This window comes from Rhagoletis zephyria, unplaced genomic scaffold (genome assembly GCF_001687245.7).
Source record: "Rhagoletis zephyria isolate East Lansing unplaced genomic scaffold, Rhagoletis_zephyria_1.1 Rzeph_scaffold_00647, whole genome shotgun sequence".
NCBI lineage: Eukaryota > Metazoa > Arthropoda > Insecta > Diptera > Tephritidae > Rhagoletis > Rhagoletis zephyria.
Genome location: NW_016157731.1, coordinates 19,236 through 42,856, shown reverse-complemented (window position 1 = coordinate 42,856; position 23,621 = coordinate 19,236). Strand labels below are relative to the sequence as shown.

Here is a 23,621-nt window from a genome sequence, read left to right as displayed (position 1 = left end):
GTTTCTTTCTTAATTTTATTGTGGCGTATTAATGCTTATTTCAATAGTGTTATTGCGACTTGTCCCACGATTTGTTTGTTAGGAAATAGCGGCGAATCACCTGCACTTGATAGTATTTTAGGTTGAATAAGGAAATGGATTAGCAACAAGAGCTTACGGGGTGTGCATAGCTCAATGGGTTTGTCCTGTTACAGGATTGACGTTAAGTAAGGCCTTTACTTAAGTAGTAATGCGCTATGCGTAAATAATTGTATATTTAGTCTAAGGAGTAACTTTCCCAGCACTCATATGGCATTCACAATTTTCATTACCCAACCTGTAACTAGTTATTTTCGATTTCACAGTTCGTTTCACAATGGGTTCCAAAATGTTGAGGTTAAGATTTTGAGACGTTTTCTAACCGTAAGATTTTGCGGTTTTCGTCTATATAAAAATAAATTGTGTTTATTCGTTATATGGAAGCAAATGCGACAAAAAAATCTAAAAAATAAACGGTAAATTAAAGGCGCTTGAAACTCGCAAATTATTACACTACAATTGAGTGGGCTATAAAACTGTATAATAAAAAAATTCTAACACTTCTGAGAAAAAAGTTTGAAATTTGGATGAAAATTTGTTGATTTTTTTTTAGTTTTCTACAAAGTTTTAAACAGGGTTTTGTTCGAAAATGAGATGTGTTTTAATTGAAAATTCTTAAAAATAAATAAACATAAGTGGCAAACAATAGAATCATTTTATTTTTTATTTTTTTAAATTTAATGTTTTTATTCCATCTTCTTTAATAAATTTTAGAACCGAGACCCTTTTTGCCTAAAAAAATATAATTTAAAAAGTTATTAAATTTGTTGCAGAACCACTTCTAGCAAAGTTACGATCACTTAATCTTGAAATAGTTCGGAAAATTCCAAAGTAGTAGTATCCCAAAGTAGTCCCGAAATAGTTCAGAGAGTCCCGAATGTCTCGATAATCCTTAAACAATCCCGAAAATCCCGATTTAGTCCTGAAAATCCTGTTTGATCCCAAAATATATAACAAGTGGTTGCCGTAAAGTCCCGAAGAGTCCCCTAATTACTTAAAAAATTCCAAGTATATAATACGAAGAATCACGAAAGTAAAAAAATCTTGCGCACCTAGTATGTACATTAGGGGGGCCCAAAAAAAAAGTAAAGTCGGAATTTTAATGCTCTCACTCCCTAGGAATGTTCTATACCGAAAAAATACTCCCCTATTTTCTTATTATTTTGAAATAAGAAACTATTTTGTGGCCGTTCAAAGCAATCAAAGTTTTCCATGTATTTTATGTGGGGGGAAAAAATTAGCGTAGAAATTGTACAGATGTCTTGAAATTCAATAATTTTCGACGGGAAAACTTTGTTTCTCTTCAGGAAACTTGCAATAACAATGCCCAATGTTTATTTAATCATATTTTAAATATATAAAATAAAAATATTTAAATATTTTTTTATTTCGAAATATTTTTTTCGATACAGAAAAATGCTAGGGGATGAGAGCAGTAAAATTTGTTTTTCACATACATAAAAATGGACCACCCTTACATACATATCAAGGCCTGAAGAATAAAAGGCAAATACTGCCGCCTCAAAAAAAATGGTCAGGCAAACATTGCATAACCGGTACGATCTCTGCTTTGTACAATTTCCAGGCTTTTCCTAAAAAGTGGTTTTTCCGATGTTGTGCTTACCTTTCCCTTCCTTCAAGAATAAGAAAATTTCAATTATTAAATATTAAACAATACTACATGTATGCTATTTATTTATAAGTTTAACTTTCTTGTTGTATGTATGTATATATGTATGTATTTATGTATTAGTATTTAATCGGTTGATCACATTGAAAAAATCTATTTATTAAGTTATTTATGTATGTATTTATGTTATGTATTTCTTTTACATTTAGGTTAGCATGCGGAAAAGCATTTTCAAATATCTTTTGGTACACAAGGTTTTTTGTATGTATATTTTATTGTGTACAGAGGTAAACCACCAAATAGAGCACAACAATTTCTTTCATGTATTTCTTTACACGCGTTTTTACACCTGCTGTTATACATTTCGGTTGATTTGTAAAATATGCAATTTATTTCGAAATATCTACACAATTAAATATTGGCTCTATTTAGCTGCCCATCTCTGTATACATTTACTTATAGGTGTGTTTATGTATGTATGCATATTTATTTAAATATAGAAAAAAGTAATTTTCAAAACTCACCTCTCTATTAAATACAGGGTAATTGCAGCTTGTCTATAAAATATGTTTTTTAAATAGTAAAAAGAAACGTTTAATAATTATTATAAGAATAATTAGACTAATCGATCTATAACTCATTTATTATGTATATACTACTATACAGGACATACAAATGCAGCGCAATGTCATCTAGTACTAAAGAGAAATTGCGTTTTTCGTAAAGAGATAATAAGAAATTGAAGCCAAAGCTAATTTATACTATGTAGTATGCAAGTATGTATGTAAATACAAAATGCGCGCGCATACACACACTTACGCACACAGATGGGAGAGCGTCGATATTTATGTATATTTAATTAATTTTTATTTTTTTTTTTACTAACGATTCATATTTTTTTATTTGCTGTTGGCAGCGTAATTAAAGTATAAAAGATTTCATTTGATTTCTTAAAAAAAAAAAAAATATTACAAAAAGCGAAGCAGAAAATAATAATCACACACAAAGTTTCTTAAACATAATTGCTTAAATAATGCTAATATATTGTATATTTAATTTTGTATATTTTTGTTTTTGTTTTTCGCTTCATTACCGCTGCTAAACTTTGAGTATAACGCTATATATTTTTTTATTTATACTTATTTCATTTGGTCGTCCATTTTTTGTAGTTTAATTAAATTTTTCTTCTATGTTAAGCTTAGCTTAGCTAAAATATTTATACGTAAAAAATAATACACGCAAGAAACGGAAATATGTATGAGGAAATGCTCCCAATGAGCAGCTAAATTCATTTACTGTAAGCAAGCTTGAATTTTCTCAATCCATTCTTGTGCTAAATTCGCATTAACCGCATAAAAGTTGTAGGTGCGCCGATTGGTCTTCAGCTATGTGAAAAAGGAGAGTATAGATTTGAATTACATATATATTTATGAATATATCATATCTTTGTACATCCATACATATGTATGTTTTTATGTACATATCGGTTTTAAGATCATAAATCATAAATAAAAATTCAATATAACGATGATTTTTAATCGAAAACTTAAAAATCCAAATTTAACGACTGTTCTTGAATGGAAAAAGTAACGATTTTGCAATGATCTAAAAATAAAAAGCTTGATATTTAACTGTTATTTTCGTCACTGGTTTTAGTGTGAGCTACTACTTAAAAACGCAACAAAATGTTTTCTTGAAAAAATTTCAGTTAAGGCCTTTCTACATTTCCTCAACGATATGTATACATATTCTGTACACTACCGGTGCCTTTTTTTCTAAGCAAATTATAATATTTGCTTATTTTCATGACACCTACCAAAATATTTTGTAATTCGTAAGCTGGATTGCATAGAAACTATCTAAAAAAAAAGAAATTATTTGTACTGCAACATTTATTGTCATAAACAGGGAACGGATTTATGGGAGTTGTAGACCTTTCGTTAAGAGTAGTTTCTTTAAATAATGACCACGATTTAGCTTTCCTTGGTTCCAAATATGTACATATGATGTTGCCTTTTTTGCCTTTACTTAAGTGATTATGGCAAACTTAAAAAATTTCAGAAAATTTTATATTAAAAATAAAGCCCACAGCTCTGCGAAAATAAGTGGTTTGGATAAGATTCAGATGAAGCTGTTTAGAGGAGCGCAGGTCTCTACTTCCAAACGGGTGTTGGAAAAATTCAAAGCCGCATTTTTCAGCCAACAGAACTTTGGAGACAATAAGGGCCGTTGATAAAATTTTAATGGACGATGAATGTATATGCGCATCGCTAGCTAGAAGTGAAAAGTTGCCAAGTCTACTTTTTGTAAAAACTAACATTGTGATACAGAAAACAAGGAAAATTAAAAATCATTTTCAAAAACACCGAACTATTTATTTTATTTCTGCCTATTTTTAGGCAGTGAAATGAAAATTTTAAAAGAAAGCGCAAAGAAGCCGAAAAATTCAAAGGAATGCAGAATTTTTATTAATGTCGAATTCTACCAAATAGTACAGTTATGTTTTAGTTTGAATACACCAACAAAAAAAAATTAAATTAGTTTTCTATGTTTTTCTTTTCTCCTGTACATTTTTAAAAATTGGACTTAACAAATTTTCACTTTAAGCTAGCCATATACTGTTTTAATAAGAATTTCTAAAAAAAATGCATTGTATAACGAAAAAAATCTGAAAATACTTTATATGGAACAAATGCGTAAGACAGTCAGCAAAAAAAAATTCTCAAAAATCAACGCGAATTTTTAGACATTTAAAATTTGCACATTATTATACTAAAATTTAATGGGCTATAAAACTGCATACCCGAATTCTTTCATGAAGATTTATCAAGGGTCAAACTGAACCCTTTCAAAAAAAAAAAAAAAAAAAATAGCCCTGGTGCGTCCAACATCGCTTCCTCTCTAGGGAAGAGAAAGGGAGGGTTATTTTTGTTTAAATATGTACAGTTCTTGCATTGGTTTTGAGATGTTGCTTATTCAGATCCGTGTCTATCACGATCAGAGTGACATAATCCAAAAACTCAAAAGCTCGAGAAAAAAGGCCTTAACATAAGTACATATGTATATGCATAGGAGTATTTGTGATTACTTACATCAAAGAAGCCCTTCTCGTCTATGCGCTTCGTACCAATTTGTGCTGGTTGCGCTGGCGTAACTGATTGCACTTCGGCCAATTCTGTGTCAGGATTAAAAATATGTAAAAAAGGCAATTCAATATTTTAGAAAGTTTTATAAAAGAGCGTAGTTTTTTTTTGTATTACGCAATTTTAAAATTTTAATATTGTTATTGTGCTTTGTATCACGAATATGTCTATTAGGAAAATGAAAAAAGCAACAAAGTCTAAGCGGTAGAAGTTATATGCTATTTCGGAGATCACCACATCTCCTCATCAGACTTCTTTTTCTAGACTTCAGCAGGTATCGAACCCACATCATCGATGTGCAAAGTCAGAAGTGCATACCCCTAATTCATTTCCTTATTCAACCTACTACTATCAAATGCAGCTAACGTTTATTTTCCAGTTGTCTGATAAGATTTTAGTAAATATTTCCATTCGACAACTCACCTATAACCCCTTTGCATTGTGAATCCTCGCCAGAATCATAATAACGCAGTTGATGTTTTATGGAGTCCAGCACAAACCAACGCTGCTTCCAGCCTTTCAGCAGGGCGCCGCGTTTATAAAGATGCCTTGAAAAAGAGAAAAGAAAGTCGTAGAATGAATTAAGAATATTCAGAAAATTAAAGAATATATAGGGCGGTCTGCTAGACTAGCAATCCGCCCCTTTTAAGAAACCAAAACCTAAGGGAATAAAAAAAAATTCCGGATCAAGCCTTCCAAAAATATATAGTCTCTAGCAAATCGTATTCATTCTTATCTGTGTTCGTATGGAAAAGTAGCTTATGTCGAAAGGCTGGCTTTAGTATAAATCGGCATTCGCAGCATACGATTGCGAATGACTTACGGGCGCTAAGCCGTTTTAGCAAATAAACGTGCAAGAAATAGTTCCGATACTAGCAAGGCAATATTCTTTTTAAGTCTCATCAAAAAATTCCCTGTCGTTTAAAGAATAAAGGGAATGCCGCATTATACTAAAGCCGGCCTTTCGACATAAGCTACTTTTCCATACGAACACAGTTATAATAAATCTACATAGGTTTCTTCGACGAGCCAAATGTATGCATGAATTTTCAAGCATTTAAATTAAAAATAAAAACACTACGTTTTAGGTCATCACACTCACCCCTCATGTGTTCGATTCTCCGCCACATTGCTGCTAAATTGATTGTAGAAATGATGACTTGAAGTACGCGCCGTTGTAGCGGCACTCGATGCTATACTTGAGGTGTCACCCTGCGATATGTTGACATTTGGCGGCACTACACCATCCACCGCCTTATATTTGGTGCAGTTCTTCAATGACACCTCGGTGCATTTTTCGTGATAAGAATTGCCACAATCCATGCAGCGATAACCGACTGGACCCCATAGAAGCTTGGTGCAGTGATTGCAATTGGTGGGCGTTGTATAGGGATGCTTCTCGAAACGATGTGGATGAAAGAATTTATCCTGATAGCCACTTAAGCGACCCTTCATGAGTATCTCCAAAGTGGAACGTTTGTGCGCTAATTTTCCGTGCGATTGCAATAGAATACTACTCAACGATGACTTGCGCGTCAGCTCTTCCATTTGGGGTACCTCCAATTGATCCCACACTTGCAACCATTTTTGTGGCAGATGGCCACGTTCGGTTTCCGCTTGTCGCACATCACTCAATAGACAAACAAATGCATTGGGGTTACTCTTTTCGATATTATCATAGCCAGCGCTAATTACAATTCGTTTGCCACGCAACTCGGAGAGATCAATTTCATCATCGGCATTTGTCAACTCCAGATCGTACGGTGGACCCTGCGCCAACTCTTCGTTGGTGTAGTAGGGCCAGAGATCTAGGGCAGGCAAAGAGCTCTGCGGACGCAGTACATCGTCGCGTACACAGTACATGAAATTGTAGAAAATCTGTGACTTCGCATGCTGACGTTCGATGTAGTCGAAGATGGAGTGACCGATGCGATTGAAATTCACCGCAGATTGTGCCGCCTTGCTGCGTACGTCCATGGGGTAGACGCACTCGTCATCGGAACCGGTGTTAGCTGCGATTATAGAAATGTGTTAATTAAGTTAATGGTAGTCGAGTGTAGCGTGTACAGAAGCAGATAAGTAGGTATATCTTGTGACATTTAAAAATAATTATCCGAGCTTAAACTTATTATTACCTAGCATGTGATGTTTGGTGCTCAATGAACCCCGTTTATCCTCTACTGAAGCGATACCCAAATCGAAACGTTCCACTTCACAGTCAAAGAGAAAAGTGCGAAAACGACACGAAACCATGTGGTAGGCCAAGAAGCGTACATAAAACTCATTGAATTCAAATGCCATTGGAAATTGTTTTTGTATTTGGTAAACAGCATCTAAAAATTGCAAGAAAGTTGGCGCAAATGCTATACTCGAATTGCCATGCGTTGGCTTCAAATTGCTACGATGTGCAAAACGATGTCCAAATGCAATCCAATCCTTCTCGATGAGTACACGGAAGCCCTCCATTGTGCGATAGTATGGATCGAGACATAGTTGTGCAATCGAAGATATTTGCGCAGTAATATCCCAGCCATCCTCCAGCGAGAGCATCACACTTGACTCTTGCAAATCCATTAAATCGACCACAGCGCCAGAAAGCTGCAGAAGCGAAGAGATTTGTTGCAGCCACTCGGATTGTTCAACGCTTTTGGCGAACGTTTGATCCGCTTCGTTGGTTGTATTCGAGGGTAGGCATGCGCGCATAAGCTTCTTGAAAGCGATGCGTGATTGCCGATAGTCAGCATAGTCGACGGCTATGAATTCGGCGCAGAGATCTGCATTGATGCCAGATTTTGTTTGAGATTTTTCACCTGACACATGCGAAAAGAAAAAGAGGTGAGTACGAGAATGAAGAAGTGAATATAGGAGTGTTACAAAATATGCTAATTACCTAAAACATACAGCCGCAACTTTCGATACGCTGACGCAGCTGCTGAGACTGATGAGTTATTTTTTATTGTATTCGATTTTGGTTTCAAAGAATCGGTCCAGTTATTTGATTTCGCATCACTGCTCGCTGAATGTGCCGACTTATGTTTGCGACTAACTTCCGGCGTCAGTGAAGTGTCTGCGCGGTTAAGGTAGGACGACTCATCACCAGCGTTCAATAGCAGCGAATTCATTGACAAATTCATGCCGGTCAAATTGTATTGCGCCAATGCTAGAGAGAGATTTTTCGGCATTGAGTCAATGAGCGCTGAAATGTATTTATCCTGTTCGTGATAGTTGGCGACGTCGTGTGACATCGTGTTCGAACCCGTGGAGTTTTTAAGCATGCCTGTTATGAATTGTAAAATTTTCAAATAACATCACCAATTCGCTTGCAATGAAAATCTTATTAAACTCACCGATAACCGACTTGCTGTGTGGCAGCGCGCCTCTTATCAGCAAAGCACCATTGCGGTGACGCCACGTCACCACCGGTATGCGTTGACTCTTGTAGCAGCGCACCAAATGTAATAGTGCGGCGTCATTTATTTGCACAGGTGCTACCAAGAGTGCAGGATACGAACGACAGAGACTGTAATTGGCATTCACAGTGGTTATGCGGAAGCCATTTTGTGCATCATCAAAACCCAAACGCTTCCAATCGCGCACATAACTGCGTTCCCGCATGCGTTCTACATCCTTGGCGGTCAGCAGGCGTGGCATGGTGTCTGTATTTGTTTCGAACTCATCATCTTCGAGTTCATCGTCAAGCGAATGTGTATCGATGGCTTCCGTCGATGGTGCGAGCGTATCAAAATCGAGTGTCGAAGCAACCAATTTTCGTTTAGTTGGTGCTTTTTGTTTGAATTTGCGTAAAATTGTTTTCTTAGCGAAACCCTTTAGTGTTGAGTATTTTTCTTTGGTTTTAGATGGTGCAGTGCCATGCATTATGGTACCGTACGATTGGAAGGCGAAGTGTTCGAATTCGTCGATCGGATGCCGCGCCTTCGTGAGTATTTTGCGGAAAGTCTCAATCATTTCTGGTGTCACCTCCGTGTCGAATGCGATTTTCATTAGCTGAAAGGTGCTGGAGCGTAACTGTAAACCCTCTGGCAGAGTTTGATCTAAATGCGATAGGTAAAGTACTGAGATCTTTTTCTCCTTCAGCAGCGAGGAGATGGGAAAGGCGCGTATGATGGTCTGTTCGCAAGCGAGCGGATCACAGGGTGAACCTAAAAGTATTTGGGGTTAATCCAAAATTCATTATTTTATAAATTGCGACTCCCATTTGACCTACCCTTGAACACGATGCGATAGTTGGTTAAGAACAGTGCACCTTCGGCTGGTATCCAACTTTGCGTGTCATCTTCGCGCCCATCGGGCATCAGATAGCAGCGCAAGTGATCTGTTACAATCTCCTCGCCTGGCAGCAGACATGGCGTTTGTATCTTCGGCTTCTGCACATGTGGATGCCGTTTGGACTCCAGATACACCGACTCCAGCATTTCAATGTGCATGTGCACCACACCAGGCACCATGTCATGCAGATTGCGTATGTGCTCGGAGGTTACACCGCCCTCGGTGCAGACGCGATCGATGAAGCGCGACACAATTTTACCGACAGCACCGCCCACTTCCAGTGCATCGTTCTCCTCGAAGCCTTCGTCTGAATGTTCACTTAAACTATGCGAGCCCATAATACTGCAATAAATGGTAGGAGAAAAGGGGGTAGCGACTTGAATTCCAACTTAAAACAAAGCAGTGCTAAGGTAAGGCTATGCGAATTAGTAGATTTTTATAATTTTGCAGTGTAAAAACGTCGGTTGTTGTTTTTGTTGTAGCTCGAAGCTTATGCTGAGGAAACCCGTGTAAAATGTTAGTTCTGAATAAATATTTAAATGTGTTTTAGTAAAAACTATTTGTGGTAATACAAAATCTAGTTGGCGCAAAGCATTTGAACGCGTTTGTAGAAAATAAAATGTGCAGTATGGTCCGAAAAAAGGTTCATAAAATTGTTAAAAATTATACAATAGCCTTGTAACAAGTGATATGCATTTTTTTATTCAAATTTTCCAATACCGCATTTTCACCAAACAATCAAATTACAAAAAACAAAAATAAAAAAAAATTTGTGCCATTTACAAAACGAAATGTGGAAACAAACGTATGTATACCCCGAATGTCCTCTGCGAATCAAATTACAAAACATTTAATGACAAAATTGGGCATCAAAAATACCAGTGTCATTACAATAAAAAAAGCTTGTAAATAGTCAATAATTTATTGTGTCAATTTTTTTTTCATGCTTCCCAAAGAGTAAACTGAGTCGTTTTAAAGCTTTCTGTTTTGTTATGTTAAATTTGTATGGAATTTATGGCTGCGTTTCTTTATACATTCCGGATAATCCCATTTCACAGCCGGAATAAACAGAATACGTTTGAAATATACGTTAACATATCATCAGGAACGTTGTAAAGAATAAGTAAACAAAAAAGTTTATTCCAAACGTTCAGAATGAATAAAGAAATTCAGCCTATAATTTTTATCGCGTTGTGTTTCTATTTTTATCACAAAATTTTATAAACAAATATACATATGTATGTATATACTTACAAAAATTTACCTCGAATTAGAAAAAAAAAATTAAAAAAATAGAAAATAATAAATTTTTTTGAAAAAATCAATTTTTACAAAACTCCTATTTTAAAATGAGAAATTAGTTCGCGAAAAAAATCTTTAGGTAAAAATTATTTTTTGAAAGAGTTTAGTACAAAACGTATTCCGTAGTGAAAGCTAATTTGGGTAGGTGAAATTGATTGCAAACTTTTATTACAAAATGCACTAAAATATGAAAAAAACAGCTTAAAAAAAATTTTAGAGAAACATAAACTAAGAAAAAAATTCGTCAGATAATTTTTTTGAAAATTTTTTAGGCAGTGAGTAGTTTTCGGAATAGAATTTTCTGAGTCATTATCCCGTCTATATAAAAAAATAATTTTTAATGCAATGAGCACTTTTTAAAATAAACTATTTTTACTAAGAGCAAATAATTTTTTTAGTGGCGAAAAAAATGTGGGAAAACATTTTGAGGAAAGTGAATTATAATTTTTTTTTTCTTTTTAATATTTTTATTGAGCTTTGTTCTACGATTGTTTATTATTATTTATATTATTTTATTTATAAAAATAAAATTTTAATAAGCCACAATAACATTGACATATAAACTTTTTTACCGACTACAAAACAGGAGGAGGTTCTCATTTCGTCATTTATATTTTTAATTGTAAGCTTACGGTCCTGTAAGGGGTAATGTCTGTTCTGTTAGCTTAATGAAATTGTTTTTTTTTTTTCTTTTGCTCAAGTTTGTCATTGAAAACTTCGTCATTTAATGCAAAAGGGAAAGCCAGCATTAGATCAGATCAAGGCGACTTCATTCATAAGGTGATCGCGGCAGAACAATGAATATGAATGAAAAATGAATTATGAAGTGTTTGATTACAAAATATGATTCTCTCGGTAAGCTGTATCTCGTAGTATAAAATAAGATTTCAGTAGTATAATAGTAGAAGAGTAGGCATATACTGCGTACTAGAAGACGAACTTCCATTAAGAAATCCAAACGCGTATATTGGCAAAATCTGTTCAAAGAAGCTCCAGGATGCTCTCAACACACTACCAGATTATCATCTGATAATAGTACTTTCCCCTATCTGAGCGGAATAGCCTACCTACAAATGCCCGGAACTAGTTGGAATTTTAGCCGCTTATCTGTTCTTAGTCCTGAATCACATCATGTACGAGTGTACTAAGGCGAAATTGGTAATTTTATCTAAAGCAGAACCGAAGTGCAACCGAAGTCCACAAGCCTCAATTCGTATTTTTTTTTCAAGACTTTAAAGAAGCTGCTCCGCGTATTCTTAATACAAACAAGGGTCGATACAGCGCAATCACGAAATCGTATCTAAGATTTACATCTTTAGGTTTAGCCTTTCACTGCAGGTGTATTTTTGAAAATTATTCGACGAGTTCGTAAGTAAATACCTTAGTACCTAGAGGCAACTCTCAGAAGTTTTTGATAGTACTTTTTCCATAAGAATCCTGATATAAACGAATGGAAAGAAGTCAGAAGCATCCATTCGAGTTTTTCAGGGGAAGGCTATTATTAGTTACTCGTAACAGCTAGGCTTCTATTAACTCATTTTCAGGCAACTTTTAGTCGAGACCAACAATCGCCTGGTGGTAAACTAATCACTTTCAATGAAGTTGCCCAGCTGCCTACTTACGTTCAACTTTTGATTCAACTAATCGCTTGGGAAAGTTGAACCATGTAAACTTCCTATAACTTAACCACATCTTTAGAGTACGATTCGCCTCCGTAGCAATCATGTACCGGTTTGATACTTTTGGGCTTGTACAAAGAACCCGTTTTTTTAACATCCACCTTCTCATTTTTGACAAGATACTTGCACAAATTTAGAAAATTATTTTGAAAACTCAATCGGTTTGTTTTTTTTTTTTGTATCAGTTACGAAATATTTGATGCTTTCCTTGCGAATAACCAGTTTTTAACAAATTGAAACTTAACTCCTACAAGGATTACTTCACGGTGATTTCGAAAAATAAATGTTTTTTTTTAACCGGTTACTAATTTAGAAAAATCCGAAGCCTTAGTACGGGATGCCAATTTGGAAAAAAATATTTGTAACTTTCTTTGTGAATAACCAATTTTAAATGATTCGATATTTAATATGAAAGAAAAACAATCAGCCCTAATATGAATATTCTGGTGAAAATTTTCACCGGAACAAAATTTTGTTCACCCGAAATTAGTTCAAAGCCATTAAATAAAAATTCAGGAACAAACAATTTTTATTTTTGCGGTTTACCTGAACGAGTGACAGTTACCTGTGCGGGTGACAGTTACCTGTGCGGGTGACAGTTACCTGTGCGAGTGACAGTTATTTCACCGCTGAATACGGTATACGATAGGGGGTGAGTTCACACTGTATGAAAACTCATGATAATGCTAATTATTATTATATTTTTTTATAGTTTTTTAATTTTATAATTTTTTAGATTTTTTTTAATAATTTGTTAAATTCGTTTTTTTTTATATATTTAAAAAATGGACGGCTCGGCTCCATTTCGTTTTTTACGAAATTGGTAACCGGTACTAAGAATTCGGATTTTTGGTAACAAAAAAAAAAACGATTTAATTTTTGAAACAATCATTATAAAAATTGGAGTTTTTGTTCTTTATAAATTTATAAATTGAGCTGATTTAGAAGAAGTTCCGATAGACCTAACATTCGAAGGAAAACGAGGAAACGCACTTTCCTAAGCAAGGGAAGTCAAATCACAGTCTTGTGCAAAGCTAAATTTGAACTGTACCTATTGCTGAATTTCTATTTTCTGAGAGAAGCCGAATCAGATGGCCTGAAACGCTGAAAATTCCATAATAAAGTAGTGTAAAAGTTAAAAAATGAAAAGTGTAAATGAGCGGTATGTGTATTTTAACTTAAAAACAGCATAAATAAATTCCAGGAAATAGTAACTTGAACAACAAATATCAGAAATTTTATATAAAAACTTAAATTATTGTAAAAAAAAAAATGTAAAAGGAAAATTATTTACCATAAATCTAAGAAGCGCAAATTGAATGCCAAAACTGCCGCCAACAAAAAAAAAATATGTAAGTGTTTTAAAGATTTTTCTACATATCATACAAAATTAAAACTATGTAAAAACGCTAGTGATAAGATTAGAATCAAACAGGCTTTGTCGTGCTTAAAAATGCTAGTAAAATAATCGTACCTTAATTTAAGAAAAGTATTCGTTCTACAAGTAAATGAAAAAACTAATGTTAAAAAATTTTGTTAGCTTCGTGATATAAAAAAGTAATACCTAAATTGAAAAAAAAAAACATAAATACAGCTGTGTTTAGAACCAAGCCATAGTTTCATGGCAGTTTCAGATCTACAAATCGCACGCTGAATACTATATATTTACGTTTTTTGGAGATTTTATCATACAATTAGTATACCATATAAGGAGAATATGTTCGGTATAATAGATTACTAAATTTCCCAAGAATGGCGAAGATTATATCTGTCTTTCCATCAGTTGTTCTTTTTGATATGAGCTACATATGTATATGAATCAAACATTGATTGCGTTTCCCGACAAAATTTAAATTTTGAAATAATTATCTTTATTATCAAGCTTAACTTTTCTTTCCCACTTCTGGGCCATTCCATTGTGACTGGTGGAATTTTTGATTACAGAATGTCATTTAAATTTTAAATCCTTTTTTGCTAAAATTTTAAATAATTCCTGTTAACTGTTAACACTTAAAGACAGATATAAGAACTTGCAAAGTATAAAACTTAATAACATATATAATTTACAGTTTTCAGGAGTGTAGTTAATAGAAAGCTAAGGTCCATTTTATGCTTTAATGGCATTACTTATTTAAAAATTAAAGACAAAAACACTTTTAGGGTTGCAGACACAGTTCCTGAGTAATATAAGCTGCCAACTTCTCACCATACTTATCACTATTTTAACGTCCATGAATTGTACCTTGTGTTTGAAATGTCTTGACAACTCGATGAAAAAATCGCACTACGGTTACATTTATAACAATAAAAAGAGAAAAAATAAATCGATGAAATTCGATTTCTAAGCAATTATTCTACCTGCTTAACTGTTGTCACAGATTTAGATGCAATCTATGTATTTCTTTTTTACCTGTGGTGTCGTCTTCGCTGGAATGACCCTAAAAAAACGTTTCCGCCTAATTGGATTTCAAAAATCGCCACTCACTATTTAAAAGAAACCTGGATTTTTTTAACGGAACCAATTTTGGAAAGAGGATGAATGAATTATTAAAAATATATCCGCTATATTGGATCCGCCATTTTGAATTTTAATTTATGATCATATTCGCAATTAGTGCCACTAAAACACCCGGATATCAACTTTCGTGGGATTTCAAAAATTTTTATAAACTTTCCCGCCATATGGGATTTAAAAAAAACTCCACTCATCAGTTCAATGTAAAATTTTTTACCAAATTTTCAAGATTATAACACATATTTTGTCTGAACCGTTTTTGGAGACGAAAAATTCCTTTTATTTATGAAGTAAAATTTTCCGTAGACAAGAAATAAAGCATCTTTCTATCAGATTAATGAAATGTACTTATTTAGCACTACTTAAATTTGTAGTCTTCATCTTTCGCATGGAATGACCCTTTTAATTTTCTTTAAGTGGAGTAGTCTTATTGTCTTATGCGCCATTTTAAGATTTTTAGTTATAGATGTAATTACCTACATACATATATATATTAAAATAAGACCTTTCGATTGGTGTTATCAGTTTTTGGATATCTTCTTTATATTGACTAAAATTGTATAGGTAATTTAGTACAAATTGAGTTAAGAATATTAGTCACACTAAACTAATCAAGATCTTTCAAATGATGTTATCCATTTCAGTTTCCGAGATATTGAAAAAACAGTATCGTTAATTTAGTAAAAAAAAAGTTCACATTTTGTAGTGTCATTAAAAGTGGTGGCAAAATTTTTGACAAATGTAGCAAAATAAATAACAAAACAATGAAAATAATCACCCTCATTGCGAGAGTCGTATCAAATGCAAGACGTTTTTCGAGAGTCGAATCGTATCGAAAATTTCACGTCATTGCCTAAAATTTCCACTCGACTAGTGTATTAAAACGGAAAAACTTGGCAGCACTGTATAGTTTTCGACGATTTTGGTCGTTTACTTATTTCAGTACGACAATAGACAATGCTACTGTTGTCGAGTCGTACAATTTAGCCTAATTTACGACTTACGCAATGAGGCTGAATATAATTTGGATTTTTTCCTGTCAAACCGGGTTTACTTTGCTGGCTGTGTTACACTGACCAGGTAAAAAAATATTTGGGGCTTCCATATTTTTCTACATACATACATATTTAGCCGACCTACAGTCTTACGCCTCCTAATCGCAGATGGTTTACAAGAGAAGCTTTTACATGTCACTGCTTGCCGAGGGGGGACCGCTATTCGAAAAAAACGCCGATGTTGCTGGATGCAGCAGAAATCGAGCCCTAGACCGCAGTTAGAAACCTTTTTTTTTTTGTAATTTAACAGTTACTTATATTTATTACTAGGTTTGAAATTGAAGTGTTCAACAACTATATCCAAAACTAACAGTAAAAACTAAATTGACTTTCGCCAATTGTTTGTCCGACAAGTAATTTTAACATTATTGATTATCAAACAAAACTCACCTATTTGATACGCTTTGATTATCGTCCAAGCGAAAGGACTGCTTCGGCCTCGGCCCCACGGCATTGACATCCGGTGGTATTAGCAATGAAACCATGCGGTTGGCATAGTGTATAGCCTGGCTATAGAGCGTGGATTCCTCAGACTGCCCCAATTCCTGAAAACACCACAATAAACAAAAACCACACCGAATTAGTTCACTAAATTGGATATGTTATATGTATGTATATGTACATAGCGGTGAGATGGCTATGTCATACCATTAAAAATTTACTACTCTCTACATTAAAGTCCACTTATAAATTTATTTCATGACTCTTACCGACTTTTTGTCTTCTTCGATCGCTGGACTTTTACGCATTTGCTCGGCAGTTATTTCCAACGCAGTCGGCTCTTCCAATGGCACATCGTCCAGCACGATATTCGATTCTTTTTTGTGTTCATTTTGACGTCGACGTTGCATGTACAAAGCTTTAATTTGTGTTTGTACATCCTGATAGAAAGTAGATTCCCAAAATTGCAAATTCTTCCAAATCGGATGATCTTGAATACAAGTGTAGGCGAATTGTACAATGCCAGTGGAGAGTTTGCGGCAAAAGATGGTCGACATTGGCAAGAGTGCCGCTGCAACAGTGTACTCATCGACGCCGGTGGAATTTTGCACGGTTTTGTTCATAAATCTGTAAATTAAAAATATGTATATATTGAATGATTTGATGATTCAAAAAAGAAAACTAAAAATACCCTTACTTTATAACTAAATCGAATTGCTGATGATCGAGTATTGCCTTATTACCATGCACATAGCCGAATAGTTCACGACAAAGTATGAGGCGTGCATCACGATGCTTGAGTGTGCGCATCACAGCCGGTACGAGCTTTCGCGCGTCGGCAATTTTATTTTCAAAAATGTAAGCAACACAAGTTTTAAGTACCTTTTGAAATGAGAGGAAAATATTTTTTTTTAATAGAATGTAAACTTTACTTTGTACGGAAATGTATACCTCAAGTCGTCGCGCTGAATTTAATACTGCCGGACGCACTTCCAACACTTCGGGCAAGCGTGGACCCATGGGTATGATGCGCATTTGATTACGCAACACCGTCAGGCGATGCGAAATGCAATTCTTACGCATGCCATCGTTTATGATTAGCTCTACTTTTTCGCTGTTAATGCGTGGAAATGCAGGCTGATGTATGCGGTGGAAGGAACCGTCTGGTGGGCGGAGCACTTTTTGTGCGTAAACTTGTTGGCTGGGAAATTCGTTTTCGTAGAGCGTTTTACCCAACTCCTGTATGTGTATTGAAATCTGAATCGAATTGAGGGATTAATTACAAAGCTGTAAATAGTGAACATCTCCAGCTTACCAAACTCTTATTTTGCGCCTCACTCTTCAAAATCTCATTCATCGAACTGTACAATTCATCCCAAGCGTCTGCAGAACGCCACGGTGGGCCACGCTCATTTACGAATGTAGTGAAGAACATGCTGTCTAAAACGCGAAACAGGAATTCACTTTCAATTAAGTCACGAGCACCAAGAAAGCCGGCCTTATGAAATGTAATCACCGGTTTTGGATGTATGCGTATTATGGTCAGACATGAGCGATAGCTGTAAGAATATATAAAATAAATGTTATACAAAAAATATATTTGAAATATGTATGTGTAAGCCACTTTACCCCTGCAACAATTGCGCAAACAGTCGCATGAAAATCGCACGCAATTCCTTATCAATTACAGCATCCGATTTTGGGTAGTTCGTTGGCTTTTCGAGCGAGGGGAAGGCTAAATCGGCCTGTGATAGATTGGGAAATAATATCATTGTCAGCAAGTCCTGTGTCTGCTCCCAAAGTGGTGATGGCAGTATGGGTACTGGTGGTGAGAGTGATTCCGGTATCGTTACCATACCACCATCTAAGTCAACGACGATAACATCCAGCAGATCGGTGATTTCGCTCACCAGTGAACTGTGTATGCCCATTATGAAGGGGGTGGGAGTGGATAGCACTTCGGTTAGCGGTGCTGGTAGTATCGGAATGTACACGTGCGTATATCTGTGAAAAGATAATTATGTATATAGATTTAAAATAAATTTAAATGTTCGTAATAGCAAGTACGAATGTTTATATATGAGGCCTACTACTTTAATGCAAAGCGTACGAAAGTATGTATGTACAATTGGGGCATTCACAAGGGTGTCGTCAATTTCGTATTGTCTCATGACGTACACTTTTTTACGTATAAAAGCGTATTTTAGCATCCGAAAAGTTTCATAAAAGTGATATTAAAAATTTACTCACTGCTAACACGTATTAAACCGTTAAACTTTACGACATAAGAAAATACGACCTTACGACACCTTGTGAATAACCTATTTGCTTTTCAAATGAGGTTTTTACCTGAATGGATACATTAGCGATACCAGTGCTTTACAGCTTTCAGTCAAATGTGAGTAGCTTTTCGAATGAAATAGAATTTTATTTTCCGTCATTACGGCGCACAGCAGTATAAGTACATTCTTAATACCTAGCGGCGATAGTTTGTAGAACAAATCAACAGGCGTATGAAGGCAATTGAATACGCCAAACAAAACATATGAGCGGCATGTTGTGGTTTGGTGGTGGTTTGTATATCGAATATTCAAGTGTAGCGCAATGAATTATGTAAAATTGATAATAGTAAAAATATGTAATTAGTATTGAAAGGTATTTTTAAATATACTACAACAAGTGTGCTTTCATCTAAATAAGTTTGTACACGTAGTTGTGCATACAATGCTTACCTAACTGCTTAAAAGCAAAGTAAACAGCTGTGCCCGTTACTGGCAGCGATGGTGATTGTGGTGGCTGAAGCGATTGCTTATCGCCAGCGCCTATGGAAAAACGTACTTGTGGACCGCCAGCAGGTGGCACCTGTATACAGCCAAGTATGTTGCCAATAAGATTCTCCAGCGCGTAAGGCAGATTCTCAATGTATGCGGTGTAAATAGTGCCGAGACAGTTCTGTAAACAAAACGAAATTTTAAAATTAGATGCGTGTGTTTACATTAACTTGCCATTAAAGAGCATTCTCTACATACATACCTTGAAAGTCTCTGCATAATCGAGCCGTGATATTAGCACAAGACATTTCGGCGCATACATGACGCTGTGATGTGAAATAATGCTATTGCTGCCACTTCCACCACCACTGCTGCTACCCGCAATGGGTGGCTGAAATTTCGAGCCAGCAATGCCGCCGACAGTTGCCGCCGCTTCATCCTCCTCATCGATGACTTTATTAAGTGTGATGGCCAATGTTTCGTGGAAGCTAAGGCAGGCGCAATAGTGCTTGTTGGCATCGATATCAGTGAGTACGGAAGTGAAAAATTTCGGTTCTTGCTTATCGTACGATAAACCCCAACCAAGTGGTTGACAAAACTATTGCAGTGCAATTGAGTCACATTTATGAAGTACATATGGTCACACAAGGGAATAGAGAAAAGAACAAAGTTCGGTTAAAAAAAGATAATCGTTTACATAAAACATACATGCACATGAATATACTTTAATATGTAAATGATTATTTTGTAAATTACTAGCATTGCCGCCAAAGAATAAGTGCATACATAGCATACTTATGAATAAAAAAAAAATGTTGAAACAATAGCATATTGTATGGCCGATATTAAAATCAGCTTATACAAATACACACATACATATGTACATGCTTCCATGTAAAAATAGTTCTTTAGTTACTCATAGGAAAATTCTTATGGATGTACATATGTATGTTTGTATGCGCCCTTGTGCACTTGGCAAATATTTCATACCCATTCTATGCCTTCAATAAATGGCGTATCCGGCCAGTCCTTTTCCGGGAAACGCTGCACGATCTTGCCGCATGACATTTGGCTGCTACCAGCAGCAGTTCCTAGAATTTTTAAACAATCAAATTAGAATATCGCAGAAAATTGACTTGCATAGCATTACCAATTAACTAAATTAACAAAATTCATTTATCTAATTGTTCACTACATTGATACAAAAAAAAACAAAGATTTTAAAATAGCAACCAAATTGTTGCATACGAAAGTAAACGATTCTGATGTATCTACATATCGCAAACCGTCTTCAAAAGAGTCACAACTCAAAATTTGGCATTTTTGAGATTATACGCTAAAAATGTACGCACAGGTTTTATTTATCTTTCAGCAAAAGCTGGATTAAATTTTTGTTACAATTTGTTAAAAAAAAACCTACGGTAAAGCCGCTTTTGCCCATATGATAATTATGTGCTAAGAAATAGTTTTTCCGATTTTCTGACAAACATATTATTTTGAGTTGTGACTCTTTTGAAGACGGTGTGCGATATGTACAGTAGCGGACAAAAAAAGCGTAAATAAAAAGTGCAATATTTGAAAGAAATTTTGTGGAATTTTCTTTAATATTACACAAGGTTTGGAACTCTGATTTTAAGGGTTTTTGTTGTAGAATTAACCATAATTTTATAAAAAATTAGCGAAATATTAATTATTTTAAAAATAGTTGCCCGTATTTTAAAAAAATTCACTATACCTAACCTTTATTGACTGACTGTAAGTAGATGTGGGTCGTTGCGGGTAAGCGGATGCGACCGTTGTTGGCGGGTTGATCCAGCAGATTATATAAGGAGTGCAATATTCATTGCACAGCGGGCCATTATGTCACCAAGAAGTCAGTTTTGTCAATTAAACGCAGCTGAATTTTCTCCAATGAGTAAACTGCATAAAATATAGACCAAAGTCTTGGAGAAAAGTAATCTTTTCGAACAATCCAAAATTGTCCATTTCAGTGCTAATAGGATATTCTGATATATTCATATGAAGATCATTTTCCCATATGGACGACCTCAAATTTCAGTATGAACCATGCCACTGAGCCAAAAAGCTAAGCAATATTTTTATCAAGGCGAATTTATGCAAGGCGCTAGCACCAACAGCAAAAACAAAATACATGCCAAGAGTATACAAAAAAAAAATCAGCTGTTTTGTCATAAACACCTTAAATGAATTTTGTTAAACAATCCTATTTTACAAAAAATACAAAATAATTAAGATCTTTTAAAGCTGCCAACCATTTCTTGTTCTACACGGTACATACATATGTATGTATGTATGTACAGTGGTGACCACATAATTATGAACACGACTTTTCTTTAATTAAATATATTTTTTACAAACTAATGGCATTATTCATAAAAAATAAAGTAGCTTTACAAAAGGTTTATAAATTGAAAAATGTATGAAAACGTCAATTTATAAAGCTCTTTAACCCTACTTTATTTTTTATGAATAAGGCCATAAAACTATATAACGAATAAAAAATTCATACTTTTTAATAAAAATTTTTATAAAAAAATCGTGTATGCTGTATTATATGTAGTCCATTAATTTTTTTAATCATAATATTGTGCAAAATTGAAGTAGCTCCAATTTTTGAGCATTTTACCCGTGACGTACAATCTTCCATCACCCTTGACGTACAATCTTTTCGAAAAAATAGAATAATCACGGCCGTGGGCCAAAGTTATTCGGTAACATACATAAAAATAAATATTCCTATGTATTTAGTCGGTTAAAAATAAAGAAAAGATATACATATGTAAGAACTTGTGCCTCTAATTATGATGCCACCACTGTATGTATAACAAAAAATTATGCAAAAATGTATGTGACAAATTACTCACGTTCTTTATCGTTATCATAGCCGACAATAACAAAATAATCAGCAAGCCGGGACATTTCGTCAACTTTGTGGTTGGTGTTGTCTCTGCAACGTCTGTTTGCTTTAGCTCGTTACGCCGGCCATCCAACAAAGCGACCGTCTTGCTCTTTGTATGCACCTGTTCGTAATAAAATGCAGTCGGAGTCAACAGTACGCTGTCACCACTAAAGTCGGCGTCGCTGCTTTCAACGTCAATGCAACTTTTGCACTGGCTTCTTTGTTTTTGTTTTTACACATGCACTACATAGCAGGCGCTGGAACGTTGACAGCATTTCTTTTTGTTTATGATAAAGAAATAATCTTTTGTATTATTCTGAGCTTCTTCCTTATTTATCGAGCAGCACGGTCGTCGCAGCGTTTCACTACCGCGGAGTTATCCCCTTTCCCAATCGGCAATGTCAATGCCTGAAATACCAAACAAAATCGGACGTGCTACCATCACCGCCACCAAACCCGTACATCGCCAAATTTGCATACATTTTTCAATTAATTTCGCTCGCGTTTCGCATAAATTAATTCACAGTATCTTAAATACGTTTTCGTTGGCCATTCACCGCTGCCTGGAATGCCTGCGTATGCTGCTTCATCAAAAACCACAGCGCATATGTAGATATGAAAATTTATGAATTTGTTAATCAATTATATGTATTCCAACTCTTGGATAATCGACCACTGCACAACAACCACACCCTTTAGAATTGTTTTGTATCTTGATACACCGACGGCCAATCTGATTTTTTTTCCGCGCACACACCACAATGCCAACATTCAATGCAAATTGAAATTCCTCAAAAACTTTTATTATAAACAAATTTCTACATACGTCCGCTGCCGCCGCAACCGCCAATGTTCGCAAACGCAACAAATTCTTGGCTAATAGCTAATACACTTTTTTGCTACTTGAATGTTTACACGGCACAGATATCAGCAACGTAGAGCACAATTCTTTCGCCTTTTCCAAATGCCAAGTAAACTATAAACTACACCCACGAATTAATTAATTTGCTCAGTTGGTCCAAACCGTTTAGGATGTCAGTTCAAAATGGAATGTCAAACTTGCTGGAAATTTTCTGGAATGCACTACCGGAAATAATTGGAATGGAATACCCGAAGTACAGGGTGATAAACACGGGCTCTCACTCTGTATTTCCGGTAGTGCATTTGATCCCATATAATATCCCATCCCAATTAAACTTAAAATTCCATTTCCAATTAATTAAAACGAAACCAAAAAGCTTTTTTAACTTTTCTGACATTCCATTTCGTGATTCAATCCTTAACGGTTCGGGCCCAAATGCATCACTGCCGGAAGCGGTTAAAGGTGAAATTAGTCAAGAACATAAACCTACCGGTACGTAAAGCCGAGTCAGCTGACACGATCTGTCTAACCAGAGCGCCATGCAAGTGAACTCAACACCGCAGAATATTTCTGTAAGGGGCCTGTTCGAAGCACGTAATAAAAGCGGCATTACTGCCGTACTAATGAAAAATGGCACCATTGTTGCATACATTGCTAGAAATTCACACAGACCGCGATACTTTAATAATTCGCACAACTCGAACAAGCCCTAGTTGTAGCCCGTAGCGCAGAAATCTGCGGAATTTAGATTTTTCCGTGTCACCTAATTTCTTCGTTTAATAGATGGTTGCCACTTCGTCAGTTTCGCAGATGGTTATAAGTTCCTTTTCAAAATACGTTTAAAATATTTGAAATTTACCATCGAATAAGGTTTTTTGTTTGAAAATAAGTAGTTTATATCATGATAAAAATATAGTAAAAAAATAAATACAGCTATG

The 23,621-nt window shown here is 35.1% G+C and overlaps 1 protein-coding gene across 2 annotated transcripts; it reads right to left on the bottom strand.

Annotated features, from left to right (window-relative positions):
- Positions 1-1,572: 1,572 nt before the first annotated feature.
- Positions 1,573-22,946, bottom strand: Sbf (SET domain binding factor). Of its 2 annotated transcripts, XM_017613324.1 has the most exons (19): positions 21,787-22,946; positions 19,892-19,992; positions 19,164-19,499; positions 18,863-19,082; positions 18,480-18,606; positions 17,760-18,134; positions 17,446-17,689; positions 17,082-17,387; positions 16,828-17,012; positions 16,400-16,757; positions 16,080-16,234; positions 9,077-9,480; positions 8,199-9,011; positions 7,742-8,128; positions 6,987-7,661; positions 5,954-6,863; positions 5,275-5,399; positions 4,801-4,883; positions 1,573-3,093 (listed from the first exon to the last, which is right to left on the bottom strand). In XM_017613324.1, exons 1-19 carry the CDS (start codon positions 21,839-21,841, stop codon positions 3,001-3,003), a joined length of 5,952 nt encoding a protein of 1,983 aa, XP_017468813.1. In that variant the 5' UTR covers positions 21,842-22,946; the 3' UTR covers positions 1,573-3,000. The 2 variants fall into 2 exon arrangements, with proteins under 2 accessions (XP_017468813.1, XP_017468814.1); XM_017613325.1 differs by lacking the exons at positions 18,863-19,082; positions 19,164-19,499; positions 19,892-19,992; positions 21,787-22,946 and adding an exon at positions 18,607-18,744 and having other exon boundaries at positions 18,480-18,536.
- Positions 22,947-23,621: the final 675 nt, after the last annotated feature.

Excerpts from the sequence above, each read along its gene's own strand:
- Sbf (XM_017613324.1), bottom strand. The coding sequence starts at position 21,841 with ATGTCCCGGCTTGCTGATTATTTTGTTATTGTCGGCTATGATAACGAT. Across the intron at positions 9,481-16,079 it reads AATCAAAGCGTATCAAATAG|TATTATGGGCTCGCATAGTT; the intron begins GTGAGTTTTGTT and ends CATTTATTGCAG. Across the intron at positions 4,884-5,274 it reads ACAATGCAAAGGGGTTATAG|AATTGGCCGAAGTGCAATCA; the intron begins GTGAGTTGTCGA and ends ATCCTGACACAG.